The sequence below is a fragment of the Salmo trutta genome, chromosome 33 (assembly GCF_901001165.1).
Source record: "Salmo trutta chromosome 33, fSalTru1.1, whole genome shotgun sequence".
NCBI classification, from domain to species: Eukaryota; Metazoa; Chordata; class Actinopteri; order Salmoniformes; family Salmonidae; genus Salmo; species Salmo trutta.
Window position 1 is genome coordinate 21,657,456 of NC_042989.1, and position 27,800 is coordinate 21,685,255.

Genomic DNA, 27,800 nt, shown 5'->3' on the forward strand with positions numbered 1-27,800 from the left:
CCATATATTTATTTGTATATATTATTTGTAATGATTATTCATTATTTTCCCCTATCCCTACCATCCCTCCCCTAATTGGGGTAAACTAATGAACAACAACACTTAGGCTTCTACTTCCAGCTTATACATACTACATACATTTTACAGACACAGTATATTTTACAATAGTTATCTTTGTTTTTAGTCCCGTCCTTCAGCTCCCCTCAACCCCTCCCATCTATCTCTGAACACCATCCAGTCCCATCCTTCAGCTGCCCTCAACCCCTCCCATCTATCTCTGAACACCATCCAGTCCCATCCTTCAGCTGCCCTCAACCCCTCCCATCTATCTCTGAACACCAGACCACCCTGTACCTCTGCTGGCGCTGATCATCTGTAACACCATCTCAGCAGCTCCTCTGTCATGCAGCCTGGCCTGCTGGTACAGAGTCTTCTGTTTCTCCATCTCTTTTTCCTATCAGGTCAACAAACCCCATGTAAACAAACACAGCTCCTTATAAAACCATTTGAGACTAGTCTATTCTAATACCCTGACGGGAGATCCAAAACACCTCAAACGTTTTCTCTTTTCCTTCTTCATCTTCCTCTTCCTCATCTTCTGCACAACTCTAAAGAAAACAAGCGAGAGCTTTGTTAGCCAGGTCTCTGTTGACCTCTACATGACACTAAAGACATGTATCCAATAACAAATCAGCAAACAATCCATATAGGCCTTGTACCTTTGCCATCATGTCTGCATATGCAATATACAAAGGATCCTCTTCCAAAGAACTGAATGAAAAAGCAGGATAAACGTATGTGAATAAACCTTGCATAACTCCATAGTAAACAAGTATCTCAGGTGCATGACTAAAAACAAATGTGACACAATGACTTGTGCTCGAGTGCTTCTCCTTGCGTGGGGAGAAATTCTGCAGTGATTTAGTTTAATGTGGCAGTGTATTAGCCAAGAGATACACCGGCAATATTACACAGCACAGATGGAGCTAGCAGCATGATGCCAGGTGCACAGGTGTCTGTGTGTGTTTACCTCCGCTCAGTGAGCGCATTGTGACTGAAATGCAGGATGAGCTGATGAAGAGGGTCTGGCTGCATCTCTGCCTCCTCCTCTTCCTCCTCCTCCACCTTCAGTTGGGTCTTCTGCACAAACACCCAGTCACATATCAGAGTACATCAGAGTACAGTCTGACACCCAATCACCTGTCACGTATACAGTAGCAGTGCCCTTTACCCTCTGAGAGTGACTAAATGTGGCTGCTGTACACTGAGCTGATACAAATCTTATAGATTGAACTTTTAAATCAGTGCTCTATATTGAATTAGTGATATTTTAATAATGTAAGTTAAAGTTGTTCAAATTACACTGCAACACACTTTAAAAATAACAATTACCACAAGGCCAAGGTATCTAAACCAAAAAATGGATGGTTATTATCCATATGTAGTAACCACTGCCATTTCATAAGTAGTCTCATCTTACTGCGCATCACTTACCTCAGAGACAACAGGGTGCACTTGATCAACAGAAACACATTGAAATGAAAGATGCATAATGTGCAGTCAAACCCTGTCTCACTGAAGCATGGCCCATGGAAAGACACAGACAGGATAGTATTACGGGTACAGCACGCCACTCCTACATCAGCAGACCGTGCAGGCACACACAGGGACATACACACAGCACATTTAGATGGTACAGCAGTGTCAAGGTCAGCACTGTCAAGGTGTATGTTCAGTAGAGATAAAGAGAGGAAGATGGAGGTTAAGCATGACTCTCCATGAGCCTGATCCATACTCTATAATACTCTATACTAGTCTACCACTGTATCACTATGACAGTCACAGACACTCTCCTAGTGAAGAGAGACCACCAGGAAAGGATGGTGCAAAAAAAAGTGGTCGATGGGATACTATTCCACATGGTCATCTCTTTTAAGATGCAACCACTTTCCCTGCATTTTAAGTCCACAATATCTTATAAAGTGTTATAGAGTGTTTATAACCATTGTATTCATTGCTGTTTTGATAAATGTAGCAGATTCTAACGCTTACACAGGACGGAATGGTGTTTTTGAAGAATTTCTGAGATATCTAGAATCAAAGTTGTAAAGAAAGCAACCCTTGCAGGGACAGTTTTCCTTAATTATTTCATTACAACAAATTCCTCAAACGACATGAATATGACACGATATTGTGTCCATGCTGCGACAGAAAATTTACGAAAGACGCCACACCTTCCATAAATTTCACCAGTAAGCCGTAGCATCGTGGTGGGATGCTCTCTTACCCCTGTGGGATGGGGGACAGCTCTAGAACCGGATAACGGTACAGTAACAGTAACAGTACAGCTGGCAGCCTGGCACTGACATCCAGACCGATGTCATGCGCGCCTGGGAAGGCATTTCGTTAGCAAGGAACAGATCCACATGGAGCCAGGGGCAAAACATGGATGACCGGCGGAACACCCGAAGTGCTTGGCAGGCATTGTGCTGGCGAAGAGCTTGTGTTGTGTCACGGACAGGTGAGGATGGAGAGGATAGGCCAGCCCCACAAATAACACAGAGAGGTCTGGGCACTGTGAGGACAGGTACAGTACTTACTGCCAGGTCCTGCACTAGCTTCTCTTCAAAAGAGTACGTCTCTGTCTCTATCCATATTCTCTGATAGCCCAGGAGGAAGAGGTTAATAGAGCGATGCCTGGGGGGGCAGAGGGAGATGAGGAGGGTTAGCAGGGTGGGCCAGGGGGGAGAGGAGAGGAGCGGGGTATTACTTTAAGAATGGTTAATACTTTTTAGTATGGCACTGGAACATCCAACTGGTCACCGTGGAGAAACACAGACTGAACTGTACCCCCAAATTCATAACCCTGTCATGTAAACACCGGTAAACAATTATCACGGGACATATTTATTTTAGCAACATCTATTGTGTACTATGATGATTAAAGCTAAATAAAATATGGTATAAATTACAGAGACATCAGTACAGAAACCTAGAATTTAGGAGAAAAAGACTTTTTGGTCAGAGTGAATATTTTTGTGATGAGTGTAGCTCCCAGGCCGACCAGTCAGAATGCCAGTTGGATCACTGTATGAGAGTTACAGGAGGAAGGAAGTGGAGGTCACAAACGTTGTCTGAACATCACATTACCGTTAGCATGGAGAGCAGACTGTCATAGTTTGTGTTCTCATGCATTTTTTCAAGCCAATAGCGTCGGTAGGCGTTCAGGAAGTAATTATTACTTTTGTGCCTGAGGGGAGGTACAGTATAGTAATGTCATTCAGGAGAGAACAGAGAGAAGGTGAAGTACAGATGTACTATCTTCATTTAACCAGTTTCTCACAGCAGGAAAATAATCCTGCAGTAAATTATTATGTGGATTATAATGCATTTTTCGTTATGGCAAATCAAGTCTGACATTTTAAAGTGGAAATTACAAACTTCAGAAGCCTTTTGAAACCTTGAATAAAATACAAGTTTGCATTTGATGCTGCGCAGGAACATTCTCTGCGACAACAGAGTTATAACATTAAGAAAGTACATCTGTAGTAGAGACAGAGTAGTAGAGATACAGTAAGAAGCGTGGTAAGTCACTGAAACAAGGGTATGTAATAGTTTTAGATGTGGTGGAAACATAAGCTAGCAGTTGGAGGAGAAAAGTACACAGACATTTGATCAAATGTCCTCAACATAGAATGTCATTATTTCAAAAACATTACTCTGACTGAGAAGGCTAATGTTTACTCATTACTCAACTACTCGAGGCAATGACATATTCCTAAAATAACACCAATAACTAGGTGAAATGAGTCATCTGGTGTCGACGAGCGGCATCAAAGCACACATTAAAGATGGCCGCCCCCAGGTTGGGCTCCTAATTGTTTTTCTCCCTGCTGTCTCTCCTCCTGGGTCTCTGTGATTGAGTTACAGTGCAGCAGGGCATGAAATTGCTCGTGTCCTTTTCTATTCCTTGATAACAGGCTGAGGCGAGTCATTTGTCGTACAGATTGGGGGAGGGGAGCTTCACATTAAATACAGGGTCTGGAGCCTAGGAAAGAGGGGTGAGACTCGTGAGGCAGAGAGAAAGAGAGAGTGTAGGGTTGGATTGGAAATAAGAGACAATACTAAACTGTACACAGCTTCCTGCCTGCCAGTACTGACATCAGCAGCTAGGGTATTTGGTTCTAATATTTGACTTGGAGTCCCCAAATCAAATCAAATTGTATTTGTCACATTCGCCAAATACAAGAGGTGTAGACATTACTGTGAAATGCTTAGTTACAAGCCCTTAACCAACAATGCATTTCAAGAAAAATAGTTAAGAAAATATAACAAAATAAACTAAAGCAAAAAAAATAAATAAAGAAAGTAACAATAAAATAACAATATCGAGGCTATATACAGGGGGTACCAGTATAGTAGAGGAAATGTGTATATGTAGGTGGGGGGTGGGGGTGGGGGGGCATTATATAGGAGGAAATGTGTATATGTAGGTGGGGGGTGGGGGTGGGGGGGCATTATATAGGAGGAAATGTGTATATGTAGGTGGGGGGTGGGGGTGGGGGGGCATTATATAGGAGGAAATGTGTATATGTAGGTGGGGGGTGGGGGTGGGGGGGCATTATATAGGAGGAAATGTGTATATGTAGGTGGGGGGTGGGGGGGCATTATATAGGAGGAAATGTGTATATGTAGGTGGGGGTGGGGGGTGGGGGGTGGGGGGGCATTATATAGGAGGAAATGTGTATATGTAGGTGGGGGGTGGGGGTGGGGGGGCATTATATAGGAGGAAATGTGTATATGTAGGTGGGGGGTGGGGGGGCATTATATAGGAGGAAATGTGTATATGTAGGTGGGGGGTGGGGGGGCATTATATAGGAGGAAATGTGTATATGTAGGTGGGGGGTGGGGGGGCATTATATAGGAGGAAATGTGTATATGTAGGTGGGGGTGGGGGGTGGGGGGGCATTATATAGGAGGAAATGTGTATATGTAGGTGGGGGTGGGGGGTGGGGGGGGCATTATATAGGAGGAAATGTGTATATGTAGGTGGGGGGTGGGGGTGGGGGGGCATTATATAGGAGGAAATGTGTATATGTAGGTGGGAGGTGGGGGTGGGGGGGCATTGTAAGACGTCCAGGTGGCCATTTGATTAATTGTTCGGCAGTCTTATGGCTTGGGGGTAGAAGCTGTTAAGGAGCCTTTATGGTCCGAGACTTGGTGCTCCGGTACCTCTTGCCGTGCAGTAGCAGAGGAATCAGTCTATGACTTGGGTTGCTGGAGTCTCTGACAATTCTTTGGGCTTTCCTCTGACACCACCTAATACATAGGTCCTGGATGGCAGGAAGCTTGGCCCCAATGATGTACTGGTGCGTACGCACTACCCTCTGTAGAGTCGTGTTTGGCCACGCAGTAGTGAGTGAACAGGGAGTACAGGAGGGACTAAGCATGCACCCCTGAGGGGCCCCAGTGTTGAGGATCAGCGTGGCAGATGTGTTGTTGCCTACCCTTACCACCTGGGGGCGGCCCGTCAGGAAGTCCAGGATCCAGTTGCAGAGGGAGGTGTTTAGTCCCAGAGTCCTTAGCTTAGTGATGAGGTTTGTGGGCACTATTGTGTTGAACACTGAGCTGTAGTCAATGAACAGCATTCTCACATTGTGATTGCGTCATCTGTGAATCTGTTGGGGCAGTATGCGAATTGAAGTGGGTCTAGGGTTTCCGGGATGATGGTGTTGATGTGAGCCATGACCAGCCTTTCAAAGCACTTCATGGCTACAGACGTGAGTGCTACGGGGCGGTAATCATTTCGGCAGGTTACCTTCACTTTCCTGGGCACAGGGACTATGGTTGTCTGCTTGAAAAAAACTCACGCAGGGGTGACGGTTAGAGATATTTGGAACTCACATGTGAGAAGCTTAATTGTAGATCGTCCAGTTTATTTTCCAATGATTGCAGGTTGGCCAATAGTACAGAATACGCCTCCGAATTCTCACAAGGCACCCCGACCTCCAGTCTCGACAAAGCAGTATATCCTTCGCGTTGGACTCGTTAAAGAAAAAGTCTTCGTCCAGTTCGAGGTGACTAATCACTGTTCTAATGTCCAGAAGCTCTTTTCGGTCATAAGAGACAGGTAGCAGCAACATTATGTATAAAAAAAGTTACAAACAATGTGAAAAAATAAATGAATAGCACAGTTGGTCAGGAGCCCGTAAAACGGCAAGCCATCCCCTCTGGAGCCATTACATTACAGTCAGTCAGCTAATGAATGTGTTTGTAAAGGAATGGGACTATAGAAAATGGAAATAGGTGTGTGGTACCTGGGCAGGTTGTAGAGAGGAGCCATGCGGAAGCAGGCCACCACCGCACGCTTTCTCTGCTTGGACAGCAGCTTCTGCCACACACACTTCTTAGACCTCAACGGCTGCTCAACCTACATTGAATAAATGAAGACAAAATATGTATTTTGTTATATATCAAATGATATAAGGAGTATGGTTTGGAGCAGAAGTATGAGTATATCATGCTGAGTATAGATCTATAATCAGAGAAGCAGGACATAAAAAATCCAGGATATAGATATAGGACACAGCCAGTATATGGAGATATGAGGCACAGCCAGTATATGGAGATATGAGGCACAGCCAGTATATGGAGATATGGGGCACAGCCAGTATATGGAGATATGGGGCACAGCCAGTATTTGGAGATATGGGGCACAGCCAGTATACGGAGGTATGGGGCACAGCCAGTATATGGAGATATGGGGCACAGCCAGTATTTGGAGACATGGGGCACAGCCAGTATATGGAGATATGGGGCACAGCCAGTATATGGAGATATGGGGCACAGACAGTATTTGGAGATATGAGGCACAGCCAGTATTTGGAGATATGGGGCACAGCCAGTATATGGAGATATGGGGCACAGCCAGTATATGGAGATATGGGGCACAGCCAGTATATGGAGATATGGGGCACAGCCAGTATTTGGAGATATGGGGCACAGCCAGTATATGGAGATATGGGGCACAGCCATTATATGGAGATATGGGGCACAGCCAGTATTTGGAGATATGGGGCACAGCCAGTATTTGGAGATATGGGGCACAGCCAGTATATGGAGATATGGGGCACAGATATAAGACATAGAAAACTGGATGTAATCTAGGCAGTAAGGGTGATGCATGGTGCAGCCAGCCACTGACCTGCTCCAGATGAAAGACTGCAGCTGAGATGCTCTGGACCCGGAACACTGTCCTCTCAGGGTCTGGAGGCCCCTCGTTCTTCACCATCACATCCTTATACAGGTTCAGCTGCCACCGCACTGCAGGGTCCTCTGACTGTGGGTGGGTTAGCGCAGTGTAGGGTTTAGAAAACATCACTACTGTTTGATACAGAGGTGCTGCTCTAGTTTTATGAATGACAGTAATTCATAATTTTCTCTAGCTCACCTTCTCTTGAAGGTGCAGATTCTGCCGCAAATGCTCCTTCACTTCATCATCTGTGTCTTTCTGTTGAGTAATATGAGGAAACAATTAGATATACCATTCATTAATCGTACCCAGTTGTTGACCACCCTTGATGACCAAAGAAAATGGAATACTGGTGTCTGCTGAGTATTGTGTAATTGGTAACACCTGACCCTAGACCAGTGTGGGCTAGGCAGGCCCTCTCACCAGGATATAGCGTGTCTTGGCCAGGGAGATGAGCTCCTGGTCCCCGGGGGTGCACATGTTGAGTCCAATGGGCAGCATCTTCTTCAGGGCAGCAACAATCAGGGAGGTCTGGATGGAGTAGAACTCTCCTCGCTTCCTCTTATGCTTCCTCTCCTGGTCCTGACCCCCTGACTGATACCAGGACGGAATGAAATGTTAATAACTTCACCTGGCACTCACTGAAAAAAGACGCCACCCTATGTATAGTAGTGCACTAAAGGGAATAGGCAGTAATTTGGGACACAGTCTGGTCTTTTATCTATGTCTACCTTTACTTTCAAATTGCTACCTTGACCTGACTGTGCTGTTTCACTGGAGCTTATTTAACAGTGGGAGAGCACACAGCACACCGCACGCTGAATTAAGCCTGTGGGTAGCAGAAGGAACCAAGGCATTTTTTCATCACCAGCAAAATCTGCAGAGGCTGTGCCAATGAAGCATTTCAAATTGAGCTATAGCCTGAAAGCAGCATTAGCCCGCAGTTTGCATCTACCCATACAGTGAGGTATTATTCAAGAACGACTGCACTGAAAAAGGCTAATGGAAGAAGCTGGCACAAAGGAGACACTCATATTCAACTGAGCAAGAGAGACAGAAACACAATTAACTGTATGTATGGGTACACACACACACACACACACACACACACACACACACACACACACACACACACACACACACACACACACACACACATACACACACACACACACAAAGTGCAGGAGCTGAGTGATTAATATAGACAGCCAGTAGAAGGCAGGAGCCACACACACCAGAGTATCCATAACCCAGAAACACCATAGACATGTGATCATGTTATTTGTCATGGGCGTGTTGACTTTAATAACAGAGATGGGACGTGGTCGGCCCATGAGGGAATGAGAAACACTAGTTATGATGTCAGGCGGGTCTGATGATGGAGGGCCGATAGGTGTTAATGATTGGCTGATGTAATGTGTATATAGCGAGGCTGGGCATGCTAATGGCTGCTGCTCTTTCCCAGTGAAGGGAGTATAAAAGCAGACAGGATAAAAATAAATAAAAAATAAACAAACAATCAACAAATCTATTCCCTGTCCCTGAGGTGGTGACATGGCTGCTGCTTGGCCACGGGGGATATGAGTGTTAGGGTTGCTGCAGTACTGGAGCAGTGAGAGAGAAAGGGCTGCCTCTGTAGAATGGAGCCCAGTAACAAGGCTCAGCTGGATAACGTGCTGGCAGAGAGCAGTGGGAGGTTAGCAGGGTTAGGATGTGAACATACATGACCACACGGGCTGCAGACTGCTTCGAGAGTGTAGAGTAGAGCTCTCCAGCACTGAAAATAAGGGGAAGATGCAGAACTGTTTTGACTGTCTCAGTAAGCAGGCACATAATAATAAATGCTACCTTTGACATCTTGATCTTGCTATCACCAGTCAGGAATGACAGGTTGTTGATTTCATTCTGAACCACAAAGTTCTGCTCTTCCCTTTTGAAGTTCTGAGGAAAGAGTAATAACAATGTATGAAGAAGACATTTCTGCTTTGCTTACTTCTCATTCTGAGCGTCCTCTCCATTGTAACTGTTAGTTTGTCCATTGTTTATAAGGAGAAATCGTACATGTGATTTGCACCAGAGGATGAAGATCTCAGCCACCATTCTGAAGAGTTCATTGGAGTCAGCGTCTGGTTCTTTCAGCCACCTCGACCTGCAGAACAAAGAGGAGAGAAGAGATGAACCCAAAGACTGTATCAATATAATATCCTCTGCTCCAAAGCCTTGCTACCAAACTAGTACATTCCTTCACTACAATAGGTCCTATGGTAAAAGTAAAACACACCCACATCATGCCACTGTAAACTACACCATTACCCAGGGTTCAGCGGGCTCACCTGTTGTTGTCTACATAGCGGATGAGCATTGGGTAGAAGGCGTAGAGGTCTCTGCAGAGCACAGCGAACTCATCCAGGATGAGCAGCTCAGCCTCCTGGGTATCTCCCTTACTGTCAGCCTTCAGTAGCTCCTCCTCCGTCACCACCTTCACTGTCTTCTTCTTCAGCTTCTCCAGTGTAGGCAGGAAGTGACTCTTCAACAGAACAGCCCTGGCCTTAGTGATGATGGGCTGGGCGTACACTGCACACACAGCAGTCATAGTGACAAACACATAGTTAGTTGTTTTATTAGAAATGAAAAACAAAACAATACAAAAGCTGTCTTGCTAGGAATGCAAAAGACAATCCCTTTTCAGTCTGGTTCATCTGATCAGCACTGTATACAAATACGAAGACAGTTTTGCCCTCAAAACTAGTTTGTTTCCTAAAGCTCCCATCCACTGTGACAGACTGCTGTACACTCCCACACAGTAATGCAACCCAGCTAACCTGCGATCCTCTTCATCCAGGAGGCCTCATCGATGCCCAGGTTGCTGTTGAGGATCTTCAGGATGTTTCCCAGGATGAGGCTGAGGTGTTCTGAGGTGACGGTGGTGGAGAAGACACTGCCCCCAACACTTCCCCCGCTGTGAGGAGACGCCTGGTTCTCTGGGCCCTTCTCCCACCAGTAAGACAGGTAGTTACACAGCATGGGCAGCACCACCTCGATGACGTGGGGCATCTCTGTGTAGCGCGCCCCAGACTCAGACATGTCGTTGATGTCCTTCATCAGGACGTCTAGACGAGGCATCTCTGGACACATCTCCTCCACCGCGTCTGGCATGCCCAGGACTACACGGAATAAGATGAGCACTATTTTACATGCACAGGTAAAGAACCATTAAATAGTGTATCATGGTGTAAAATGTACAACACTATCATGTATAAGTGTGTGTAACTCACTGGCGCGTTCCCTGGCGGTCTTGGTGTTGAACACAGAGCAGGTGTTGTGTTTGTTGAGCAGGGGCTCCAGGAAGGCCACAGGCATGGCCCCTGCCAGGGTGGCCAGACACTCCCCCAGGGCCGGCAGCTGCCTGGAGGGGACAGGGAGAGGGGAGAGAGACACACAGATCTCAGACATATACAGTGAGGGAAAAAAGTATTTGATCCCCTGCTGATTTTGTACGTTTGCCCACAAAGAAACTATCAGTGTATAATTTTAATGGTAGGTTTATTTGAACAGTGAGAGACAGAATAACAACAAAAAAATCCAGAAAAACGCATGTCAAAAATGTTATAAATTGATTTGCATTTTAATGAGGGAAATAAGTATTTGACCCCCTCTCAATCAGAAAGATTTCTGGCTCCCAGGTGTCTTTTATACAGGTAACGAGCTGAGATTAGGAGCACACTCTTAAAGGGAGCGCTCCTAATCTCAGTTTGAAGCAATCAATCAGATTCCAAACTCTCCACCATGGCCAAGAACAAAGAGCTCTCCAAGGATGTCAGGGACAAGATTGTAGACCTACACAAGGCTGGAATGGGCTACAAGACCATTGCCAAGCAGCTTGGTGAGAAGGTGACAACAGTTGGTGCAATTATTCGCAAATGGAAGAAACAAAAGAACTGTCAATCTCCCTCGGCCTGGGGCTCCATGCAAGATCTCACCTCGTGGAGTTGCAATGATCATGAGAACGGTGAGGAATCAGCCCAGAACTACACGGGAGGGTCTTGTCAATGATCTCAAGGCAGCTGGGACCATAGTCACCAAGAAAACAATTGGTAACACACTACGCCGTGAAGGACTGAAATCCTGCAGTGCCCGCAAGGTCCCCCTGCTCAAGAAAGCACATATGCATGCCCGTCTGAAGTTTGCCAATGAACATCTGAATGATTCAGAGGACAACTGGGTGAAACTGTTGTGGTCAGATGAGACCAAAATGGAGCTCTTTGGCATCAACTCAACTCGCCGTGTTTGGAAGAGGAGGAATGCTGCCTATGACCCCAAGAACACCATACCCACCGTCAAACATGGAGGTGGATACATTATGCTTTGGGGGTGTTTTTCTGCTAAGGGGACAGGACAACTTCACCGCATCAAAGGGACAATGGACGGGGCCATGTACCATCAAATCTTGGGTGAGAACCTTCCCTCAGCCAGGGCATTGAAAATGGGTCGTGGATGGGTATTCCAGCATGACAATGACCCAAAACACACGGCCAAGGCAACAAAGGAGTGGCTCATGAAGAAGCACATTAAGGTCCTGGAGTGGCCTAGCCAGTCTCCAGACCTTAATCCCATAGAAAATCTGTGGAGGGAGCTGAAGGTTGGAGTTGCCAAACGTCAGCCTTGAAACATTAATGACTTGGAGAAGATCTGCAAAGAGGAGTGGGACAAAATCCCTCCTGAGATGTGTGCAAACCTGGTGGCCAATTACAAGAAACGTCTGACCTCTGTGATTACCAACAAGGGTTTTGCCACCAAGTACTAAGTCATGTTTTGCAGAGGGGTCAAATACTTATTTCCCTCATTAAAATGCAAATCAATTTATAACATTTTTGACATGCGTTTTTTTGGATTTTTTGTTGTTGTTATTCTGTCTCTCACTGTTCAAATAAACCTACCATTAAAATTAGAGACTGATCATTTCTTTGTCAGTGGGCAAACGTACAGAATCAGCAGGGGATCAAATACTTTTTTCCCTCACTGTATACACACCTACAGAGCACTCTCCTCAAATATCTTCCTCTCCTCCCTCTAGTCTGCATGAAAATCCATCTAATCCCTCCCTACATCATTTCCTCTATATACTCTATTAATCCTTAAGGGCTCAGATGCAGGTAGAGGCCATCTTACCCACTTGTGTTGCCATGGCAACTTCAGATGATATGAATGACGTCTGCTAAATGACATTTCAGGCCCCAGCAAGCTTTCCAGGATTTCATGATCGACTCCGTTTTTGCAGCAAAATGGCATTTTACTATTCTGAACCTTACTCTGTGCCGAGATGTGACTCTTGACAGTTCCAGACATTTCCGTTCACATCAAATTCCACCCAGGGCTGCAAGCTACACTGTATATCAATTACCACAATCAAATTTGCGGAAGCGTTATACAAAATTAACATAACCTCATATTTATAGAAATTCTGTCAGCGTTATTCTGCATTTGTCTGTGTGTATGATGTCACGAGAGGCAGGCCACATCAGATAATGTAAATAAGGAACCCTGTGGGGCTTGAACATTTCCTGTGCTCTGAACTGCTGGCCATGCTATGCCATGGCACAGCCAGTCACTGTGCAGCGACACTTGTTAATAATTGATTGGTGCACTGCACTCAGAATGGACTTGGAGTGAATGCGTCATCATCACTACTACTTCAGCTGCTATTTCAGACAGGGCCCAGGAGGGCTGCTGAGTAGTGGGCTGAAATGCTACATCATTCTCAGTGTGGGGTAAGTCATAGTCACTCTCTGTTCTACTGGGCTCAGCTGGGGCGCGGTTAGAGATGGGCTGGGGCTTGGTTAGAGCTGGGCTGAAGCTGGAGCTTGGTTACAGCTGGGCTGGGGCTCGGTTGGAGCTGGGCTGGGGCTCGGTTGGAGCTGGGCTGGGGCTCGGTTGGAGCTGGGCTGGGCTGGGCCTCAGTGGCTCTATGATCTGCTCTAATCCTCTCCTCTTGTTATTCTGTCTCTCACTGTTCAAATAAACCTAATATTAAAATTATAGACTGATCATTTCTTTGTCAGTGGGCAAACGTACAAATTCAGCAGGGGATCAAATACTTTTTTCCCTCACTGTACTGTCTGTGATATCAGTCTCCTAGCAACATCTAAATAATACTACCTTTCCACATAGATGTTTTTCCCAGTCCCGAGCGCATAGAGGCTGGTCAGGATACGATAGCAGGACACTTGGACATCATCCACTGAAAAACAGCAGAAAAGGTATGGTGGTTACATTCATATGCACAGCATCAGTGATATGACATGAATATAAAGCATACTCTCGCCACTCCTCATATTCTATCTTCTAGATGTGTAGGTCTTGCTGTGGTCACTCACAGAGCAGGTCCACTCCAAAGTGGTGCTGGGTGATGTGTTCAAACAGGGCAGTGAGGATGGGCAGTAGTGCCACCGTGGTGTAGTTAATGTTCTGGGACACGCCCTTCATCTGTGAGCGGGAGTGGGTGAACTTCCCCAACTTCAGGTTCTCAAGGGTCTTCTCCAGGTCCTCCGCTGCGTTCTCGAAGAACGTCCTTAACCCCGCCTTCACCAGCTCTGAGCCAGACTTCATCACCGTCCTGTCGGAGGAGAGGGAGGAAGGGGTTAAATGATGGAGTATGTAGTCTGTCATTGCTGCCGTTTGTGCACACAATAACCAAACAATGTCCCCATGTGGGATAATAAAATCGTATTTGATTAGAATATTAACTGCCATATGATATAAGAGTTCCCAAAGGACAGCATCATTTCCATAGAGGAGAGCCGGCTATACAGAGAGCTCCCAAGGGATTCTAGTCCTGTCATGTGACTGAGATATGAATTTCTGTCTGACCTTGAATATTTACAGTGCAGGGACATGCAGAAATATTACACCCCAAAAACGATTTGATACATTAAGCAGATTAGATTAGTCCATTTTTAGTAATGCATTTTGTGACTCTTAAAGCTTTTTGAAGCCGTGATGAATCTCCCAAAGGGAGGGAGTTGAAAGACAGGGCCTCTGGGCAAGTACAGTACAGTACAGTGGCTACATCCTCGGCATAAACATCATGTTTAATGCATTGCTATTTTAACCTCATTTGTGAGAACTGCTGCCTCGAACAACACATCGTTTCTAAAGAACACTAGCAGCCCGGAGCTAGCTACAGTACCTGCTGTGTATGCATGATGAGTGTACTTATCTAAATACCAGCGGGAGTTGTTTCTCTTAATGTCAATGATTCCAAAATGACATGAATAACAACAACTGGTGATTATGAACATGGTGAACAACATATCTATGGGCCTAAGTAATGCAACGTTATATAGGCTAGACATTAGGTTAGCCCTCTTTTCCAATGACATGTACTGTAAAATTGCTATGTGACGGACCTCTTTCAAACCTTTGATTTAATTTCAAACTCTAGGGGTATATTGTGGCATAGGACTGAGTTCTACCCACCTGGTGTCCAGTGTGTGGGCCAGGATGTGGAGAACGCTCACCATGGTGGTGGAGTCACTCCCTACAAGAGAACAGTCATTAGCATATCACACACTAATAGTCATCCTAATATTCACAGCAACAAAGAGCGATGAGAATCAGCTTCTTACCAAATAGGGAAATCCTGTGTCTGACAAGAGCTGCCAGTTTACAGAACAGGCTGGAAAAGTGAAGGAGAGATAAAGAAGGAAAGAAAGAACGAAATCAGGGAGGTCAAAGGCTAAGAGTAGGAAAAGATGAAAAGATGACAGGAGTATACGGAGAAGAGTAAGTAAGTAAATAGCATTCACAGACAGTGAGAAAGTGGAACTGCAGAGTCGTGAGATGTTATTGTACCGACCTGGTGACCATCTCCTTCTCCTTATTAGAGGCGTAGCCGCTGCTGCTCAGGTTCTTACTGGGAGAAGACAGGAAGTAGAGACAGTGGTTCTTGAAGTACTGGTCTATCAGAGGGAGGAGGACCTAAAGAAGAAATACCATTTAGGGGATGTGTGACAATCTTTGTGTAATCTCATGTACTGTACTTAAAATGTTCATTTGTTTCACACAGATTTACAATATTCTCACTTTGGCGAAAAACTTGATTTCTTGCTCATGAGGCGATTTGTCTGTCTTCCCACTGGTAGCCATGGCCTCTGAAACGACAAGGTCAAAGTTCAATAAAGAGCAGGTCAATAAGGCAGCATTGTCCATAACAGAGAAAAGGTAGAGGAGCATTCAAAGATCAACGATATGAATGTCACCAGGCTCTTACCAAGGTGGGCAATGAACTCCTGGGCTGAGTTCACATACTTCAGCAGCTTCTTGAGGAACTTGTAAGCAAACCTCTTTTCCATGGAGGAAGAGTCCTGCTCCATGTCCTTCAGACCTCTACAACACAGGGAGAAGGGAGAGATGAATTGTCATTCAGTCACAACAATACAAATCAATGTTTTTACAAAGACTGAAGTTCACACACTGACCTGGTGATGGCGTAGCCGTTGATCTGCAGGAAGCGGAACAGGTCCTGGGCTTTCTCTTTGTCCCGGGCCTTCTCTTTGGCGGTCAGGGTGTCATAGGGCACCAGCAGAGGGTGAGTTGCCCCACCTGGAACCACAAACAACAATACTGTAACAATCAGAACCAATAAATCTCACATTTACTCTTGACTACATGAATCTGGCTCCTCCATCTCACAGGGTAGGAAGATAATTATAGAATCACCTCTAATTCCAAGGTCATTCTTCTTCTTCTTAGCCCAGATGTTGTGATAATTCTCAGCCACAACCTCCACCATGCCCTTGATCCAAAGAGCAAAGAGAACATCTGTTAATTAAATAACATGAACAGCCTAGTCATAAACAAACCAGTTATTTACAGTTACAAAATAACAGCTGTGTGGTTCACTCACCTGTAACTCTCTAGACAGAACCACATTGATGGTGTCTATTGGGGTTGGGTTGAAACCGTTAGCCTGCCAAATGCCAACAAGAAAACATTCAGTAATAAAAACAAACATTGAATAGATAACTCAGCAGTCCTGGCATACACTCTCAGAAAAAAGGGTTCCAAAAGGGTTCTTTGGCTGTCCCCATAGGATAACTATTTTTAGCTCCTGGTAGAACCGTTTTTTGTTCCTGGTAAAACACTTTTGGTTTCCATGTAGAACCATCTGTGGAAAGGGTTTTACATGGAACCCAAAAGGTGCTATCTAGAACCAAAAAGGGTTCTTCAAAGGCTTCTCCTATGAGGAATGCCGAAGAACCCTTATAGGTTCTAGATAGCACCTTTTTTTCTAAGAGTGTAAAGTACTAGGAGGAGTAGGTTATTAAACTGAGTACATGAGAAGAGGACTGGGAGATCTTGCGCATCTTCTCACTCTCCCGTAGGGACATGGTCTCTCCATCCTTGGTCCTGTCGATGTTCCAGCCCATAGCCAGCATGGTCTTTAGAGTCTCCCTCACCGGCCACCTGTAGATATCCTTCTCCTGAGGACCACACAGACACAGATACACACCAAGAGTTAGCAAGATATACAATCAGTTAGAAACTAATCCTCACATTGTCAACTTAATCATGAGGTCTACCTATTGAGCTCGTACTTTAGTGTACCAATTCCATATTGTGTAATGTTGTACTACACTGTACCTTCTCTGTCAGACCTTTGTAGGTCCTGAGTAGAGGGTGAGTCTTGGCCTTCTCATCTATACAGTCCCCATACCTCCATCCCAACATCACCTGGAGAGAACAGACAAGTGTGAGCCTACTTCAGACCTGATAAATTACCAGCTAGTTTTTCAACCCAAATAAAAACGCATAGGATAGAGAGAGCAACCCTGAAACCAGCCTCCTATTGTTTCTTCCAAGAGGGTAGTGGTAAGGCTTTATAAAATACAGTGCACAAGCAGTAGATTCTTAATCTTTATGCCCTGTTATAATGCATTGGTTCCAGGTGTAATTTTGCAGCATCTAATACACATTTCCCTGGCAGAGGAGCTCATCGTTGGCCTACCTTCTCTGCTGACCATTTGTCATGGGAATGCTCAGCATATTTGTTGGCAACATGTTCCAGTTTCTCTGGAAGAGATATGCTGTAAAGAGAGAGTAACCATTACTCACTGCAGGTATGATGCATGCTGGGATAAAGCATATGTTAATGCAGTCATAAAGTATATAAAAGCACTGCACATTACATCAAATGAATTATGTGCATAATTTCTACATGGCACCTATACAAGTTGTTACATATAAAGTCAGAGTGGGATCACTTCAATTAAAATGCCCTTAATTTGAGCAGACAGTCACGCCTTATACGCCATAATCTCTGATGGCCACTCACTTGGCTGTGCTTATGGGCTTGGGGTCGAAATTGCCCTGAGCGTCCACAGACACAGGCTTCTCCAGGGTGGTGCTGATGGTGGCGTCTATGTAGTCAGGCGGTAAGGCCCCAGATATGGCACTCAGACAGGGCATGGCCATCTTAAAGAGATCTGCATCGTACTTCTGCAATGTGAAACACACTCTGATTGGTGGACTATCAGAGGTACCTCCACTGAGGTCTGAGTAAGGCTAAACTATCGACTAGAGACTGCAGGAATGGCTAGAGGTTAAGAGATATGCTTAATGCAGAGTCGTCCCAGTTACAGAGAGCAGAGGCTGAGATCGATGATGGCTGTTCAAATATTGATGTTCTCAGCCTGGTCTTTCTGTCACCAGCTTCACTTTCATGTGCTGGGTCCAGACATTTACCGTACTTCAAAAAGAGCATACAAGATGAACCATAAAATCAATGGCCATATTCAACAGCACAGAAAGGCAACGAGGCATTCGTAGAGAGATAATTCAATAGGACACTAAAGAGGAGTGTCTAGTACCAGATTACTAAAGGTTATGACCTATTGGCCTGCACATGTATCCACATGGTCAGCACTTCCTGATCAAAGCTCAGGGCAGCTTTTGTTTTATTGGCTCATTATCAGTGTTTTTTTAGCCTCAACTAGGAGCCTGTTGGAGCCCTGCTATTCTCCTGGGTCAAAGTGCTGTGTTAAAGGAGACCTCATCGTACCCTCTGTGAGAGCGAATCCAAGACGCCCCAGAAGATCTTCTTTGTGAGGAGCAGCTCCTCGTCTGAGGCCATGCCGTAGCTGCCCCAGCCTGACGGCAGACAGTAGTACTTCCAGCTCTGCTCGTAGTGGTTGGTCAGGAGCTGTGGAGGGGGACGGCACTAAGGGTCAAAGGACAGTCCATCAGACTGAGAGAGAGGATGTATGTACACTCTGCTGTGGGCTACACTGTAGGAATAGAAAACAGACACGTAGGTAACCACTTTACTGGTGTACTGAAAGACAACAACACACTGGCACCGAGCCAAATAACTTCAATAGGATCTACAGCTGATGATAATCCATGGGATATTCATTCTCACTAGCTCAGTTTAAAAACAGACGAGAGCCTTGTGTGAGTGGAGGCAGAATCAACTGTGTTCCGTCTTCCACAGGCAATCCAAATTCTTCCAGGCTGCTCTCTGCTCCCTGGTTCTCGGCTGTTGTGTTAAAAACAACACAACTGCCAACATCTGCTTAATAGTGAGAACATCATCATCAATAGCAGTGAGAGTCAGAGAGAGGCAGAGAAAGAGACAGAGGCTGTATGTTTGATAAACAGTGTGTGTAACGCCCAACAGGATAGAGAGCTAATATCTTCAAGCAGGCTGCAGAGCACACCCCTGAAACCACAGCCTGCTGAGAGCAGAGATAGGGCAGCAGAAGGGCAGAGAAAGAGAGAAAAAGAGAGAAAGAAAGAGAGAGAGCGAGAGAGAGAAGGAGAGAGCAGAAGGGCAGAGGAAGAGAAAGAGAGAGGGAGAGGGAAGGAAAGGAGACATACCCTGAGAGGCATCTTGCAGTACTCCGTCAGCAAGGGCACGTCAAAGACGAGGCGTCGCAGGAGATGCTGCAGCATGGAGGGACGGAGGTACCTGCAGACAGAGGACCAGACCAGGGAGAGAACAGGAGATCAGTGAGACACCACATCATGACCCAGGATAATACTGTATCTGTTTTGCTTAAGTGTTTCAATGGCCACAGAGTGAGCTTATTGCTTCCTTAAGGGGTGCTAATGTACATAGTGGAACTCCTTACTTGCAGACGGCCAGCAGACACTCCTCGATTGCGTCTCTCTGGGCCTTGGTGAGAGAGCGGCCCTTGGACAGCCTGTAGATGGTGTGCAGCGTGGAGTCGATGAGCACGGCGTAGTGCTCTGTGCCAGCGAAGTGGGGGGCACAGCGGGTGAGCAGGGGCAGCATGGCAGAGCCGATGTACCTGTTCATGGCCAGAGCTGTCTCTGTGGTGCTGAGTACCTCCTACAGGGGAGGGGTCAAAGGGGAGATGTCAACACAACACAGTGTCACACAGCAGTTCTCACAACCCAGGCACAACTTCAACTGTTCCACAATCAATATCATTAGGTGTGTCAAAGATAGACTTTCAACTACTCTAAATAGAATCCTAGTGAGGAGCTGAATCTGCACATTTATCCTTAGGAAATAGCTGATGAAGAACTAAAACAGGGAGACAAAGCACTAGGTCATCCCCGGCCAGGGCTAATCATATCTACAGAGTAATACTCTCTAATTAAAGGCCTGGAACGGTGAGCCTAGCATCATGTTACATCGGAATCAACCAGACTTTAATTTAATAGCTGCTGGATTACGTGGGAGCGTGATCATTATCGCTTTCCAGTGTGGATCAAAGATCTGTGTGTCTGTACAGGAGCAGGGCAGCTGGTGGCCCAGAGGCTAGCTATTCTTGTCACAATAATGCCGGGCTGGGGCTGGGGTGGAGGGTTGCCTCAGAGAGCTCCAAAACAAGCAGAGTCATAGATATTCCAGCCCTAATCAAGGGGCTCACCGCCTGCCTGCCCAGGGAATCACCAGGGTCAACCTGCACTAGTACACTCCACTCCACTAAACCGACTCCACTTAGACACTCAGCTTTAAATACACACATTTTAAACTCCCTCTTACACTTAATACACAGCCTCCGCTCCACTCAACTTCCACATCCTTGAATACCTCAACCCACTTGTCTGCTAAACAATGAACTAGATGGCAAAACAAACAACTTGATGCCTTAGCCTAATTTGTGGTCTTCCACATCTCCCACTTCTCAGCTGAGGGTGAGCTCACCACCCACCGTGTCCAGAGAAGCAGAGGCTTGCAGGTCGGGCAGGAAGCCCACGTCCAGCAGCTGAAGTAGGAAGCTTTGGTCCTCGATACCATAGACCCGGTCCAGGAACAGCACCATGGGGGCCTTGTGGTCCGGGCAGAAACTGGCTGCCATATCAGGCTCTGTCACAGTGCCGTCTAAGAGGAAGAGAGAGAGAGAGAGAGAGAGAGAGAGAGAGAGAGAGAGAGAGAGAGAGAGAGAGAAAATAACATAAAAGGGAAAGATAGACAAAGAAAGAGGATATACAAAATAATGAGATACACAGAGGATTCAAAATAAGAAGAGGTGGTGGGTCTCTGTGTAAATATGTTTTTCTTTCAGTATTCAAACAGGGAGACCTACCCATACATTATAGCAAGCCTCATCTGATTAAGAAAGGCATGCGAGTCCAGATAACTCATGTGTATTCATTAGCAGCAGTGCAGCTTGTGAGTGGGTTTCTGGGGAGGGAGGCACGGCTGAGTTATTCAGTTGTTGGTCGGCCGACAGCGCTCGTTGTGTGGCAGCACTAGCTAGCAGCGTTTTCAGATCCGAGCGATGCCATGCTTATGCAGAGCAATCAATAGAGAAAAACACCCGGCAACAGAAATGAGAGGGATACGAGGAGAGGAGAGCCGTGGGAGGTAGAAAGCCTTGGTTGATTAAAAACACATGAATTGTGAGCTGGGATCAAAAGCACGGCACCACCATTTAAACGATTGAGTTTCATACTTCATCATTTCTACCTCAACCAATTCATTATTTAGATCACTTTTTGTTGTTTCTAGACTTCAGAGAGTAAAGTGTGCATGCCATTAGATCACCACAATGGCTGAGTGATTTGGGATTTTATTGCGTGTTGTGTGTTGCTGTTGTGCGTTATAAGAGCTGAAGCGGGAACTGGGCAGTCCTCTACCTTTGTGGACGACAGGCATTTTCAGGGGTATGCTGATGATGCCCACCAGGTCTTCAGTGGGCACTAGGGAGCGCAGGATGGCACGGATACGCAGGGCCTCCCCTTTACCCTTGTTGATCAACTGAAGGAGGAGGAGGAAGGAGAAAAGGTCATTAGTCCTACTGAAATCTCACTGGTGGAAAACAGACATTCATTCAGTCTTTACTTTATCCAGATGAGTCAGAGAGAGCAGATGCTGAGATGTCTCGTATGCAAATAAACCTCTCAGAGTAGGTTAGAGTACAGGTGATCTGAGATAGGAGTGGGACCATCAGCTAAACTCACGTGCATCTCTGGGGCACAGCGTCCCAGTAGGTCGATGAGGGCAGAGTAGAAGGACATGATGGCATTGCCCATATGCACCACCTCTTCCTCCTCATCGTCCTCAGCAGACCTGCCCATAAACACAGTGAGAAGGTCTTCTGGGCCTTACCTTGCCATCTTAACTAACTCATGATGATCTTACAGTGTTTACTTTGCTATGTACTATTAGTTCTATGCCGTTAGCTCTTGCTTTATAGCTATGGCAGGTACAGTATGTATCTTACGCGTCAGAGCTGACCCCCTGGGCGGAGGAGGGCAAGTCCACAGCAGGGTTATCTGAGATTTTGATGGCCTCCTTCATGGCTGCCAGCAGCCCGTTACCCCCCTCTCCTCTCAGAGCCGGGCCAAAACACTCAGGACGCCTGATTAGTAGCTTCACCACCACACTGGAGTTCTCCTCCACACTCTCACCTGGAACACACACATACACACACACACACACACACACACACACACACACACACACACACACACACACACACACACACACACATACACACACACACACCAGGTTAACAAAACATATATTTCAGTAATACACTGCATTAGCACATCGACATCAACACAGATATCGACACAAGATGCACATAAAATGCATTGGCAGAGACCAAGGTTCAGTACAGGTCCTGCTGACAGCCATTACAGTACAGTGCCCCACCTACCATTGACAAATACAGCGAAGCGCAGGAAGGAGAGGTAGCGTTCACCCTCAATGGGGTTCCAGCCGATGTCAGGGTAACCTTTGTCCAGCAGCATGGGACAGCTCTGGAGCCCACAGCCTGCTAGGTACGTCACCACCTGCAACACCAGGACACAACCATGACAAAACAAAGACAAGCTTAGCAACAGCCACATGGACTGAGGATACTCTGAAACACATAGACCCCAAACCCCAATTCTAATGCACACACCAACACATACACACCCAATAGAGACAGTATCTCCTACCTTGTCCAGGTCGGGCTCTTCCAGGGCCAAGGCCAGGCCGTTGTTGTCCATCACAGAGGAGGCAGCCACGTCTAGAGGAGTGGAGCCTCTCATGGCTGGGGATGCTACAGGGAGAAAACATACATAGGATCCAATTTAAGTTATTCATTTCTCACAGGTATTTACAACAATTCTGGTGTTCAGAGCATGATTCTCCATTCCACTAAGTCAGAGGTACTTCTCATTGATTTGGGAAGTTGTGGGAGTAACCTAAAGCCAACAGCAGGGGGCAGCATTACACTCTCATGATGAACCAGGACCAGACTCTGATTGGACTGTCAGACTGTTCATCTGTCAACAGCTGAGTGATACTGATCTAAACCAAAATGTCCAGCTCATATTGGCAGTAATTACTCATACCTTCTATTGTTTCACTGAGTTTATTTAAGCTCATTAAAGCAGCAGTATATTTCACTATCTTTGTTTTCATTAACAGAAATATTCAAAGATGTGCAAATTATTGGTTCAGGCTAAAATCACACTCAAAGACTTTGTCCAATATAGTGTAGGTGCAAGACAGTATAATGTACATTGGTCGAGAAGTCCACTGTAAGTGACTACGTTGTCCCTCGCCTTTGGACTATTCTCTCTCTGTGTGTGTGTGTGTGTGTGTGTGTGTGTGTGTGTGTGTGTGTGTGTGTGTGTGTGTGAGAGAGAGAGAGTTAACCCAGGAGAGAACCGCTCTCTCTTTCTCCCTGCCACAGCACGGTGTTCAAAGAGTGACTGTGGCACAACCTCTCCTGACAGAATGTATGCAGACTCACCCTCTCCCCTTATGAATTCACAACCAACTGACCAACCAACCAACCAACCAACCAACCAACCACACACACACACACACACACACACACACACACACACACACACACACACACACACACACACACACACACACACACACACACACACACACACACACACACACACACACACACACCTAATCTCAGGTGTGTGTCTAATGTATGCAGACTCACAGATCAAGGACCTAACGTGAGACCCCAATGAGATTATTGTCCATAACAATGAGAACAGCGTCAGAGATGCCGCCACACCCAGTGTAACTACAGTATGCTCCTGGTAGGCCCAGCTCTACCAGGAGCCGTGTACCCCCAGGCCCAGCTCTACCAGGAGCAGTGTACCCCCAGGCCCAGCTCTACCAGGAGCAGTGTACCCCCAGGCCCAGTTCTACCAGGAGCAGTGTACCCCCAGCCCCAGCTCTACCAGGAGCAGTGTACCCCCAGGCCCAGTTCTACCAGGAGCAGTGTACCCCCAGGCCCAGCTCTACCAGGAGCAGTGTACCCCCAGGCCCAGCTCTACCAGGAGCAGTGTACCCCCAGGCCCAGCTCTACCAGGAGCAGTGTACCCCCAGCCCCAGCTCTACCAGGAGCAGTGTACCCCCAGCCCCAGCTCTACCAGGAGCCGTGTACCCCCAGGCCCAGTTCTACCAGGAGCAGTGTACCCCCAGGCCCAGCTCTACCAGGAGCTGTGTACCCCCAGGCCCAGCTCTACCAGGAGCCGTGTACCCCCAGGCCCAGTTCTACTAGGAGCAGTGTACCCCCAGGCCCAGCTCTACCAGGAGCCGTGTACCCCCAGGCCCAGTTCTACCAGGAGCAGTGTACCCCAGGCCCAGCTCTACCAGGAGCAGTGTACCCCCAGGCCCAGCTCTACCAGGAGCAGTGTACCCCCAGACCCAGTTCTACCAGGAGCAGTGTACCCCCAGGCCCAGCTCTACCAGGAGCAGTGTACCCCCAGGCCCAGCTCTACCAGGAGCAGTGTACCCCCAGGCCCAGCTCTACCAGGAGCAGTGTACCCCCAGACCCAGTTCTACCAGGAGCAGTGTACCCCCAGACCCAGCTCTACCAGGAGCAGTGTACCCCCAGACCCAGCTCTACCAGGAGCAGTGTACCCCCAGGCCCAGCTCTACCAGGATCAGTGTACCCCCAGACTCAGTTCTACCAGGAGCAGTGTACCCCCAGCCCCAGCTCTACCAGGAGCAGTGTACTCCCAGGCCCAGTTCTACCAGGAGCAGTGTACCCCCCAGCCCCAGCTCTACCAGGAGCAGTGTACCCCCAGGCCCAGCTATACCAGGAGCAGTGTACCCCCAGGCCCAGTTCTACCAGGAGCAGTGTACCCCCAGGCCCAGCTATACCAGGAGCAGTGTACCCCCAGGCCCAGCTATACCAGGAGCAGTGTACCCCCAGGCCCAGCTATACCAGGAGCAGTGTACCCCCAGGCCCAGCTATACCAGGAGCAGTGTACCCCCAGGCCCAGTTCTACCAGGAGCAGTGTACCTACCAAGGCCTACGCTGCTGTTCTCCAGAAGGTAGCTGAGGTGGTCAAACATGGCCTTTTGGTTCTGACGACTGATCCTGCAGAAGTAACACAGGAAGCGACAGCAGCTGGCCACCATCTTGGGGAACGCTATCTCCTGAGAGGAAAACACAGAGACTAGGGTTAATGAGGCTTAATGAGGCACAACCTGTCCAATTCCCACCAAAAAACTGAGACTCAGCTGACATTCTGACAGCTATGCATATTATTAGTAGATAAAACTTGAAACTAGTAGTAGTTAAACTGTTGAAACTAGAAGACCTAAAAGATAAATACAAGCTTAACTCAAGTGATCATCAAAAAGAGACAAACAGGCAGGCAGACAGACAAGAGGTTAAAGTTACAGTATCACTTTATTCTGGGCTTGTGTTGGGTCTAATGACTATTTGGCTTCCTCAAGGCGTGTTGCTATAAATCCAGTCCACTAACGAATGTCTAAAAAGGCCATGCCATTCCATGCCGACCCCCCTCTGTCCTTCCTCCATCCCCAGGCCGGGCTCTACAACCCAGTGTCATAGTAGAGAGCCGTCAGCCTGGGAGAATAACCACCTACTGTGGTGTATTTATCACTGCCCTCCCCTCCTTTCCCAAACACACACTCAGCCTCCCTTCTACATGCAGTACAGCCTCCCTTGCCTTGGTTTGTAGCACATACACATTGGAGCTCTGGAAAACCTGTTTTTCAAATACTGTATACAACCAATATTTATTCTCAAGTTTGTTTATTAAAGTCATTCCCCGTAATTGGCCGTAGTGTTGTGTTATGCTGCATCTGACGCCTACCCAGTAGCCACACAGTGCTAGTTGAATCTCTCATCAACAACTGTCATGGATGCTGTGATACACCAGAGTCTCCTCTATCATCCGTAGCAGTACTGAACTGTACCTGGGACTTGCCTCCTCCCAGCACGTTGACCATCACCTCCATCACCGTCTCATGCATGCCCAGCACGCGCATCAGGTTGGGGTGCTGGTAGAATATCTTGTTGTTCATGATGTCACTGGATGGAAATACAAAACACAGAATACTCAGAACAGGTCAAATAATACTTGGAACAGTGATTGAGATCATAATTGTATCTGAAATGAACTAAAGCATTGGTACTTTAAAGCTCCCTGGTTATCAGACTATATATGTTCGTGCTTTAGACTGTGGCACTGACATGTAACCTACCCCAGACCGTCGATCATGAGTTTCTCCTCCTCCTTGCCCATGCGTACGGACAGCAGTGATCTGATCTGACCCAGAGAAGCCAGCAGGTTGATGGTGTCCTGTATAGAGGCAGCACTGATAGTGTAGCTCTTCCTCATGGCCCGGAGCAGCTCTCCAATGCTGTCGTACTGTCTCCTCAGTAGGCTGAACATCACTCTGACCAGCTCGGGGTCCTGGACGTGGCACTCCTGAGCCCAGCTCACCATGGTCTGGGAGATCAACTCCTTCAGGTTGGCTAGAGACCAGGGAACAGACAGCAGAACCTAGTTATCTCCTACTCTTTACATGGTTAGGATATGTACAGCAGCGCCACATTTTTTGTAACCTTTGTCATATATAGTGGTATAGTAAGAAGTCCTAACATAATAGGACCTAACATAAAAACAAGAGCAGTCTATGGTAGTACAGTAGATGGAACTAGTGTGTGGGAAGTGAGCCTTTTCAAAGAGGTTTCCTCTAAGTGCAGTAGTCCCGAGACTGCCTCCCCGAAACCGCCTCCCCGAGACCGCCTCCCCGAGACCACCTCCCCGGGACCGCCTCCCCGGGACTGCCTCCCCGAAACCGCCTCCCTGGGACTGCCTCCCCGAAACTGCCTCCCCGAGACTGCCTCCCAGGGACTGCCTCCCCGAAACCGCCTCCCCGAAACGCCTCCCCGGGACCGCCTCCCCGGGACCGCCTCCCCGAGACTGCCTCCCCGAAACTGCCTCCCCAGGACCGCTTCCCCGGGACCGCCTCACCGGGACCGCCTCCCCGGGACCGCCTCCCCAAAACTGCCTCCCCGAGACCTCCTCCCCGGGACCGTCTCCCCGGGACCGCCTCCCCGGGACCGCCTCCCTGGGACCGCCTTCCCGAGACTGCCTCCCCGAAACTGCCTCCCCGAGACCTCCTCCCCGGGACTGCCTCCCCGGGACTGCCTCCCCGAGACCTCTTCCCCGGGACTGCCTCCCCGGGACTGCCTCCCTGAAACTGCCTCCTCGAGACCTCCTCCCCGGGACTGCCTCCCTGAAACTGCCTCCCCGAGACCTCTTCCCCGGGACTGCCTCCCCGGGACTGCCTCCCTGAAACTGCCTCCCCGAGACCTCTTCCCCGGGACTGCCTCCCCGGGACTGCCTCCCTGAAATTGCCTCCCCAAGACCTCTTCCCCGGGACTGCCTCCCCGAAACTGCCTCCCCGAGACCTCCTCCCCGGGACTGCCACGCAGAAATATCATGCCACAGAGCATGAGATTGAACTTCACTCAACTTTCTACAACAGTGGTCACCAAGCTGTCCATCGCGATCGCCTGGTTGATCTCCAATGCATTCCTAGTCGATCGCCAAACATTTCTGTAAAAACCCAACGATAAAGCCTTGTGTTCCTATTCTTTTTATTTGTCTCAAGCTGTAGGTGCACCTGATTCAGCTGCCCTGAGCGTCAGGTGGGCCAACTGTTTCCATTTTCAACCAATTCATGAAGATACAATGAAGACATTCCAGAGAGCAAATCAAGTGCACTATAGGCCGGATGGCTCAGATGACCATGTCTGCAGTAACATAGCAGGAA

General features: G+C 47.4%; 1 protein-coding gene across 1 annotated transcript in view; it reads right to left on the reverse strand.

Annotated features, from left to right (window-relative positions):
• Positions 1-27,800, reverse strand: part of LOC115172651 (ryanodine receptor 3-like) — a 167,527-nt gene that overhangs the window by 19,649 nt on the left and 120,078 nt on the right. The window contains exons 39-78 of the mRNA XM_029730307.1: positions 26,220-26,493; positions 25,932-26,046; positions 25,010-25,142; positions 22,676-22,779; positions 22,390-22,525; positions 21,952-22,138; positions 21,689-21,797; positions 21,365-21,485; positions 20,437-20,606; positions 19,384-19,604; positions 19,130-19,220; positions 18,312-18,452; positions 17,586-17,749; positions 17,259-17,337; positions 16,895-16,984; positions 16,588-16,734; positions 16,158-16,220; positions 15,971-16,046; positions 15,730-15,853; positions 15,522-15,637; positions 15,335-15,402; positions 15,108-15,229; positions 14,878-14,927; positions 14,729-14,789; positions 13,627-13,865; positions 13,409-13,490; positions 10,528-10,658; positions 10,075-10,416; positions 9,586-9,826; positions 9,314-9,401; positions 9,101-9,193; positions 7,676-7,846; positions 7,451-7,510; positions 7,205-7,339; positions 6,318-6,430; positions 2,601-2,697; positions 1,031-1,140; positions 720-771; positions 552-608; positions 355-454 (exon numbers count right to left, since the gene is read on the reverse strand). Coding sequence (XP_029586167.1) covers positions 355-454; positions 552-608; positions 720-771; positions 1,031-1,140; positions 2,601-2,697; positions 6,318-6,430; positions 7,205-7,339; positions 7,451-7,510; positions 7,676-7,846; positions 9,101-9,193; positions 9,314-9,401; positions 9,586-9,826; positions 10,075-10,416; positions 10,528-10,658; positions 13,409-13,490; positions 13,627-13,865; positions 14,729-14,789; positions 14,878-14,927; positions 15,108-15,229; positions 15,335-15,402; positions 15,522-15,637; positions 15,730-15,853; positions 15,971-16,046; positions 16,158-16,220; positions 16,588-16,734; positions 16,895-16,984; positions 17,259-17,337; positions 17,586-17,749; positions 18,312-18,452; positions 19,130-19,220; positions 19,384-19,604; positions 20,437-20,606; positions 21,365-21,485; positions 21,689-21,797; positions 21,952-22,138; positions 22,390-22,525; positions 22,676-22,779; positions 25,010-25,142; positions 25,932-26,046; positions 26,220-26,493 — 5,073 coding nt within the window. The remainder of the gene's footprint in view (positions 1-354; positions 455-551; positions 609-719; positions 772-1,030; positions 1,141-2,600; positions 2,698-6,317; positions 6,431-7,204; positions 7,340-7,450; positions 7,511-7,675; positions 7,847-9,100; positions 9,194-9,313; positions 9,402-9,585; positions 9,827-10,074; positions 10,417-10,527; positions 10,659-13,408; positions 13,491-13,626; positions 13,866-14,728; positions 14,790-14,877; positions 14,928-15,107; positions 15,230-15,334; positions 15,403-15,521; positions 15,638-15,729; positions 15,854-15,970; positions 16,047-16,157; positions 16,221-16,587; positions 16,735-16,894; positions 16,985-17,258; positions 17,338-17,585; positions 17,750-18,311; positions 18,453-19,129; positions 19,221-19,383; positions 19,605-20,436; positions 20,607-21,364; positions 21,486-21,688; positions 21,798-21,951; positions 22,139-22,389; positions 22,526-22,675; positions 22,780-25,009; positions 25,143-25,931; positions 26,047-26,219; positions 26,494-27,800) is intronic.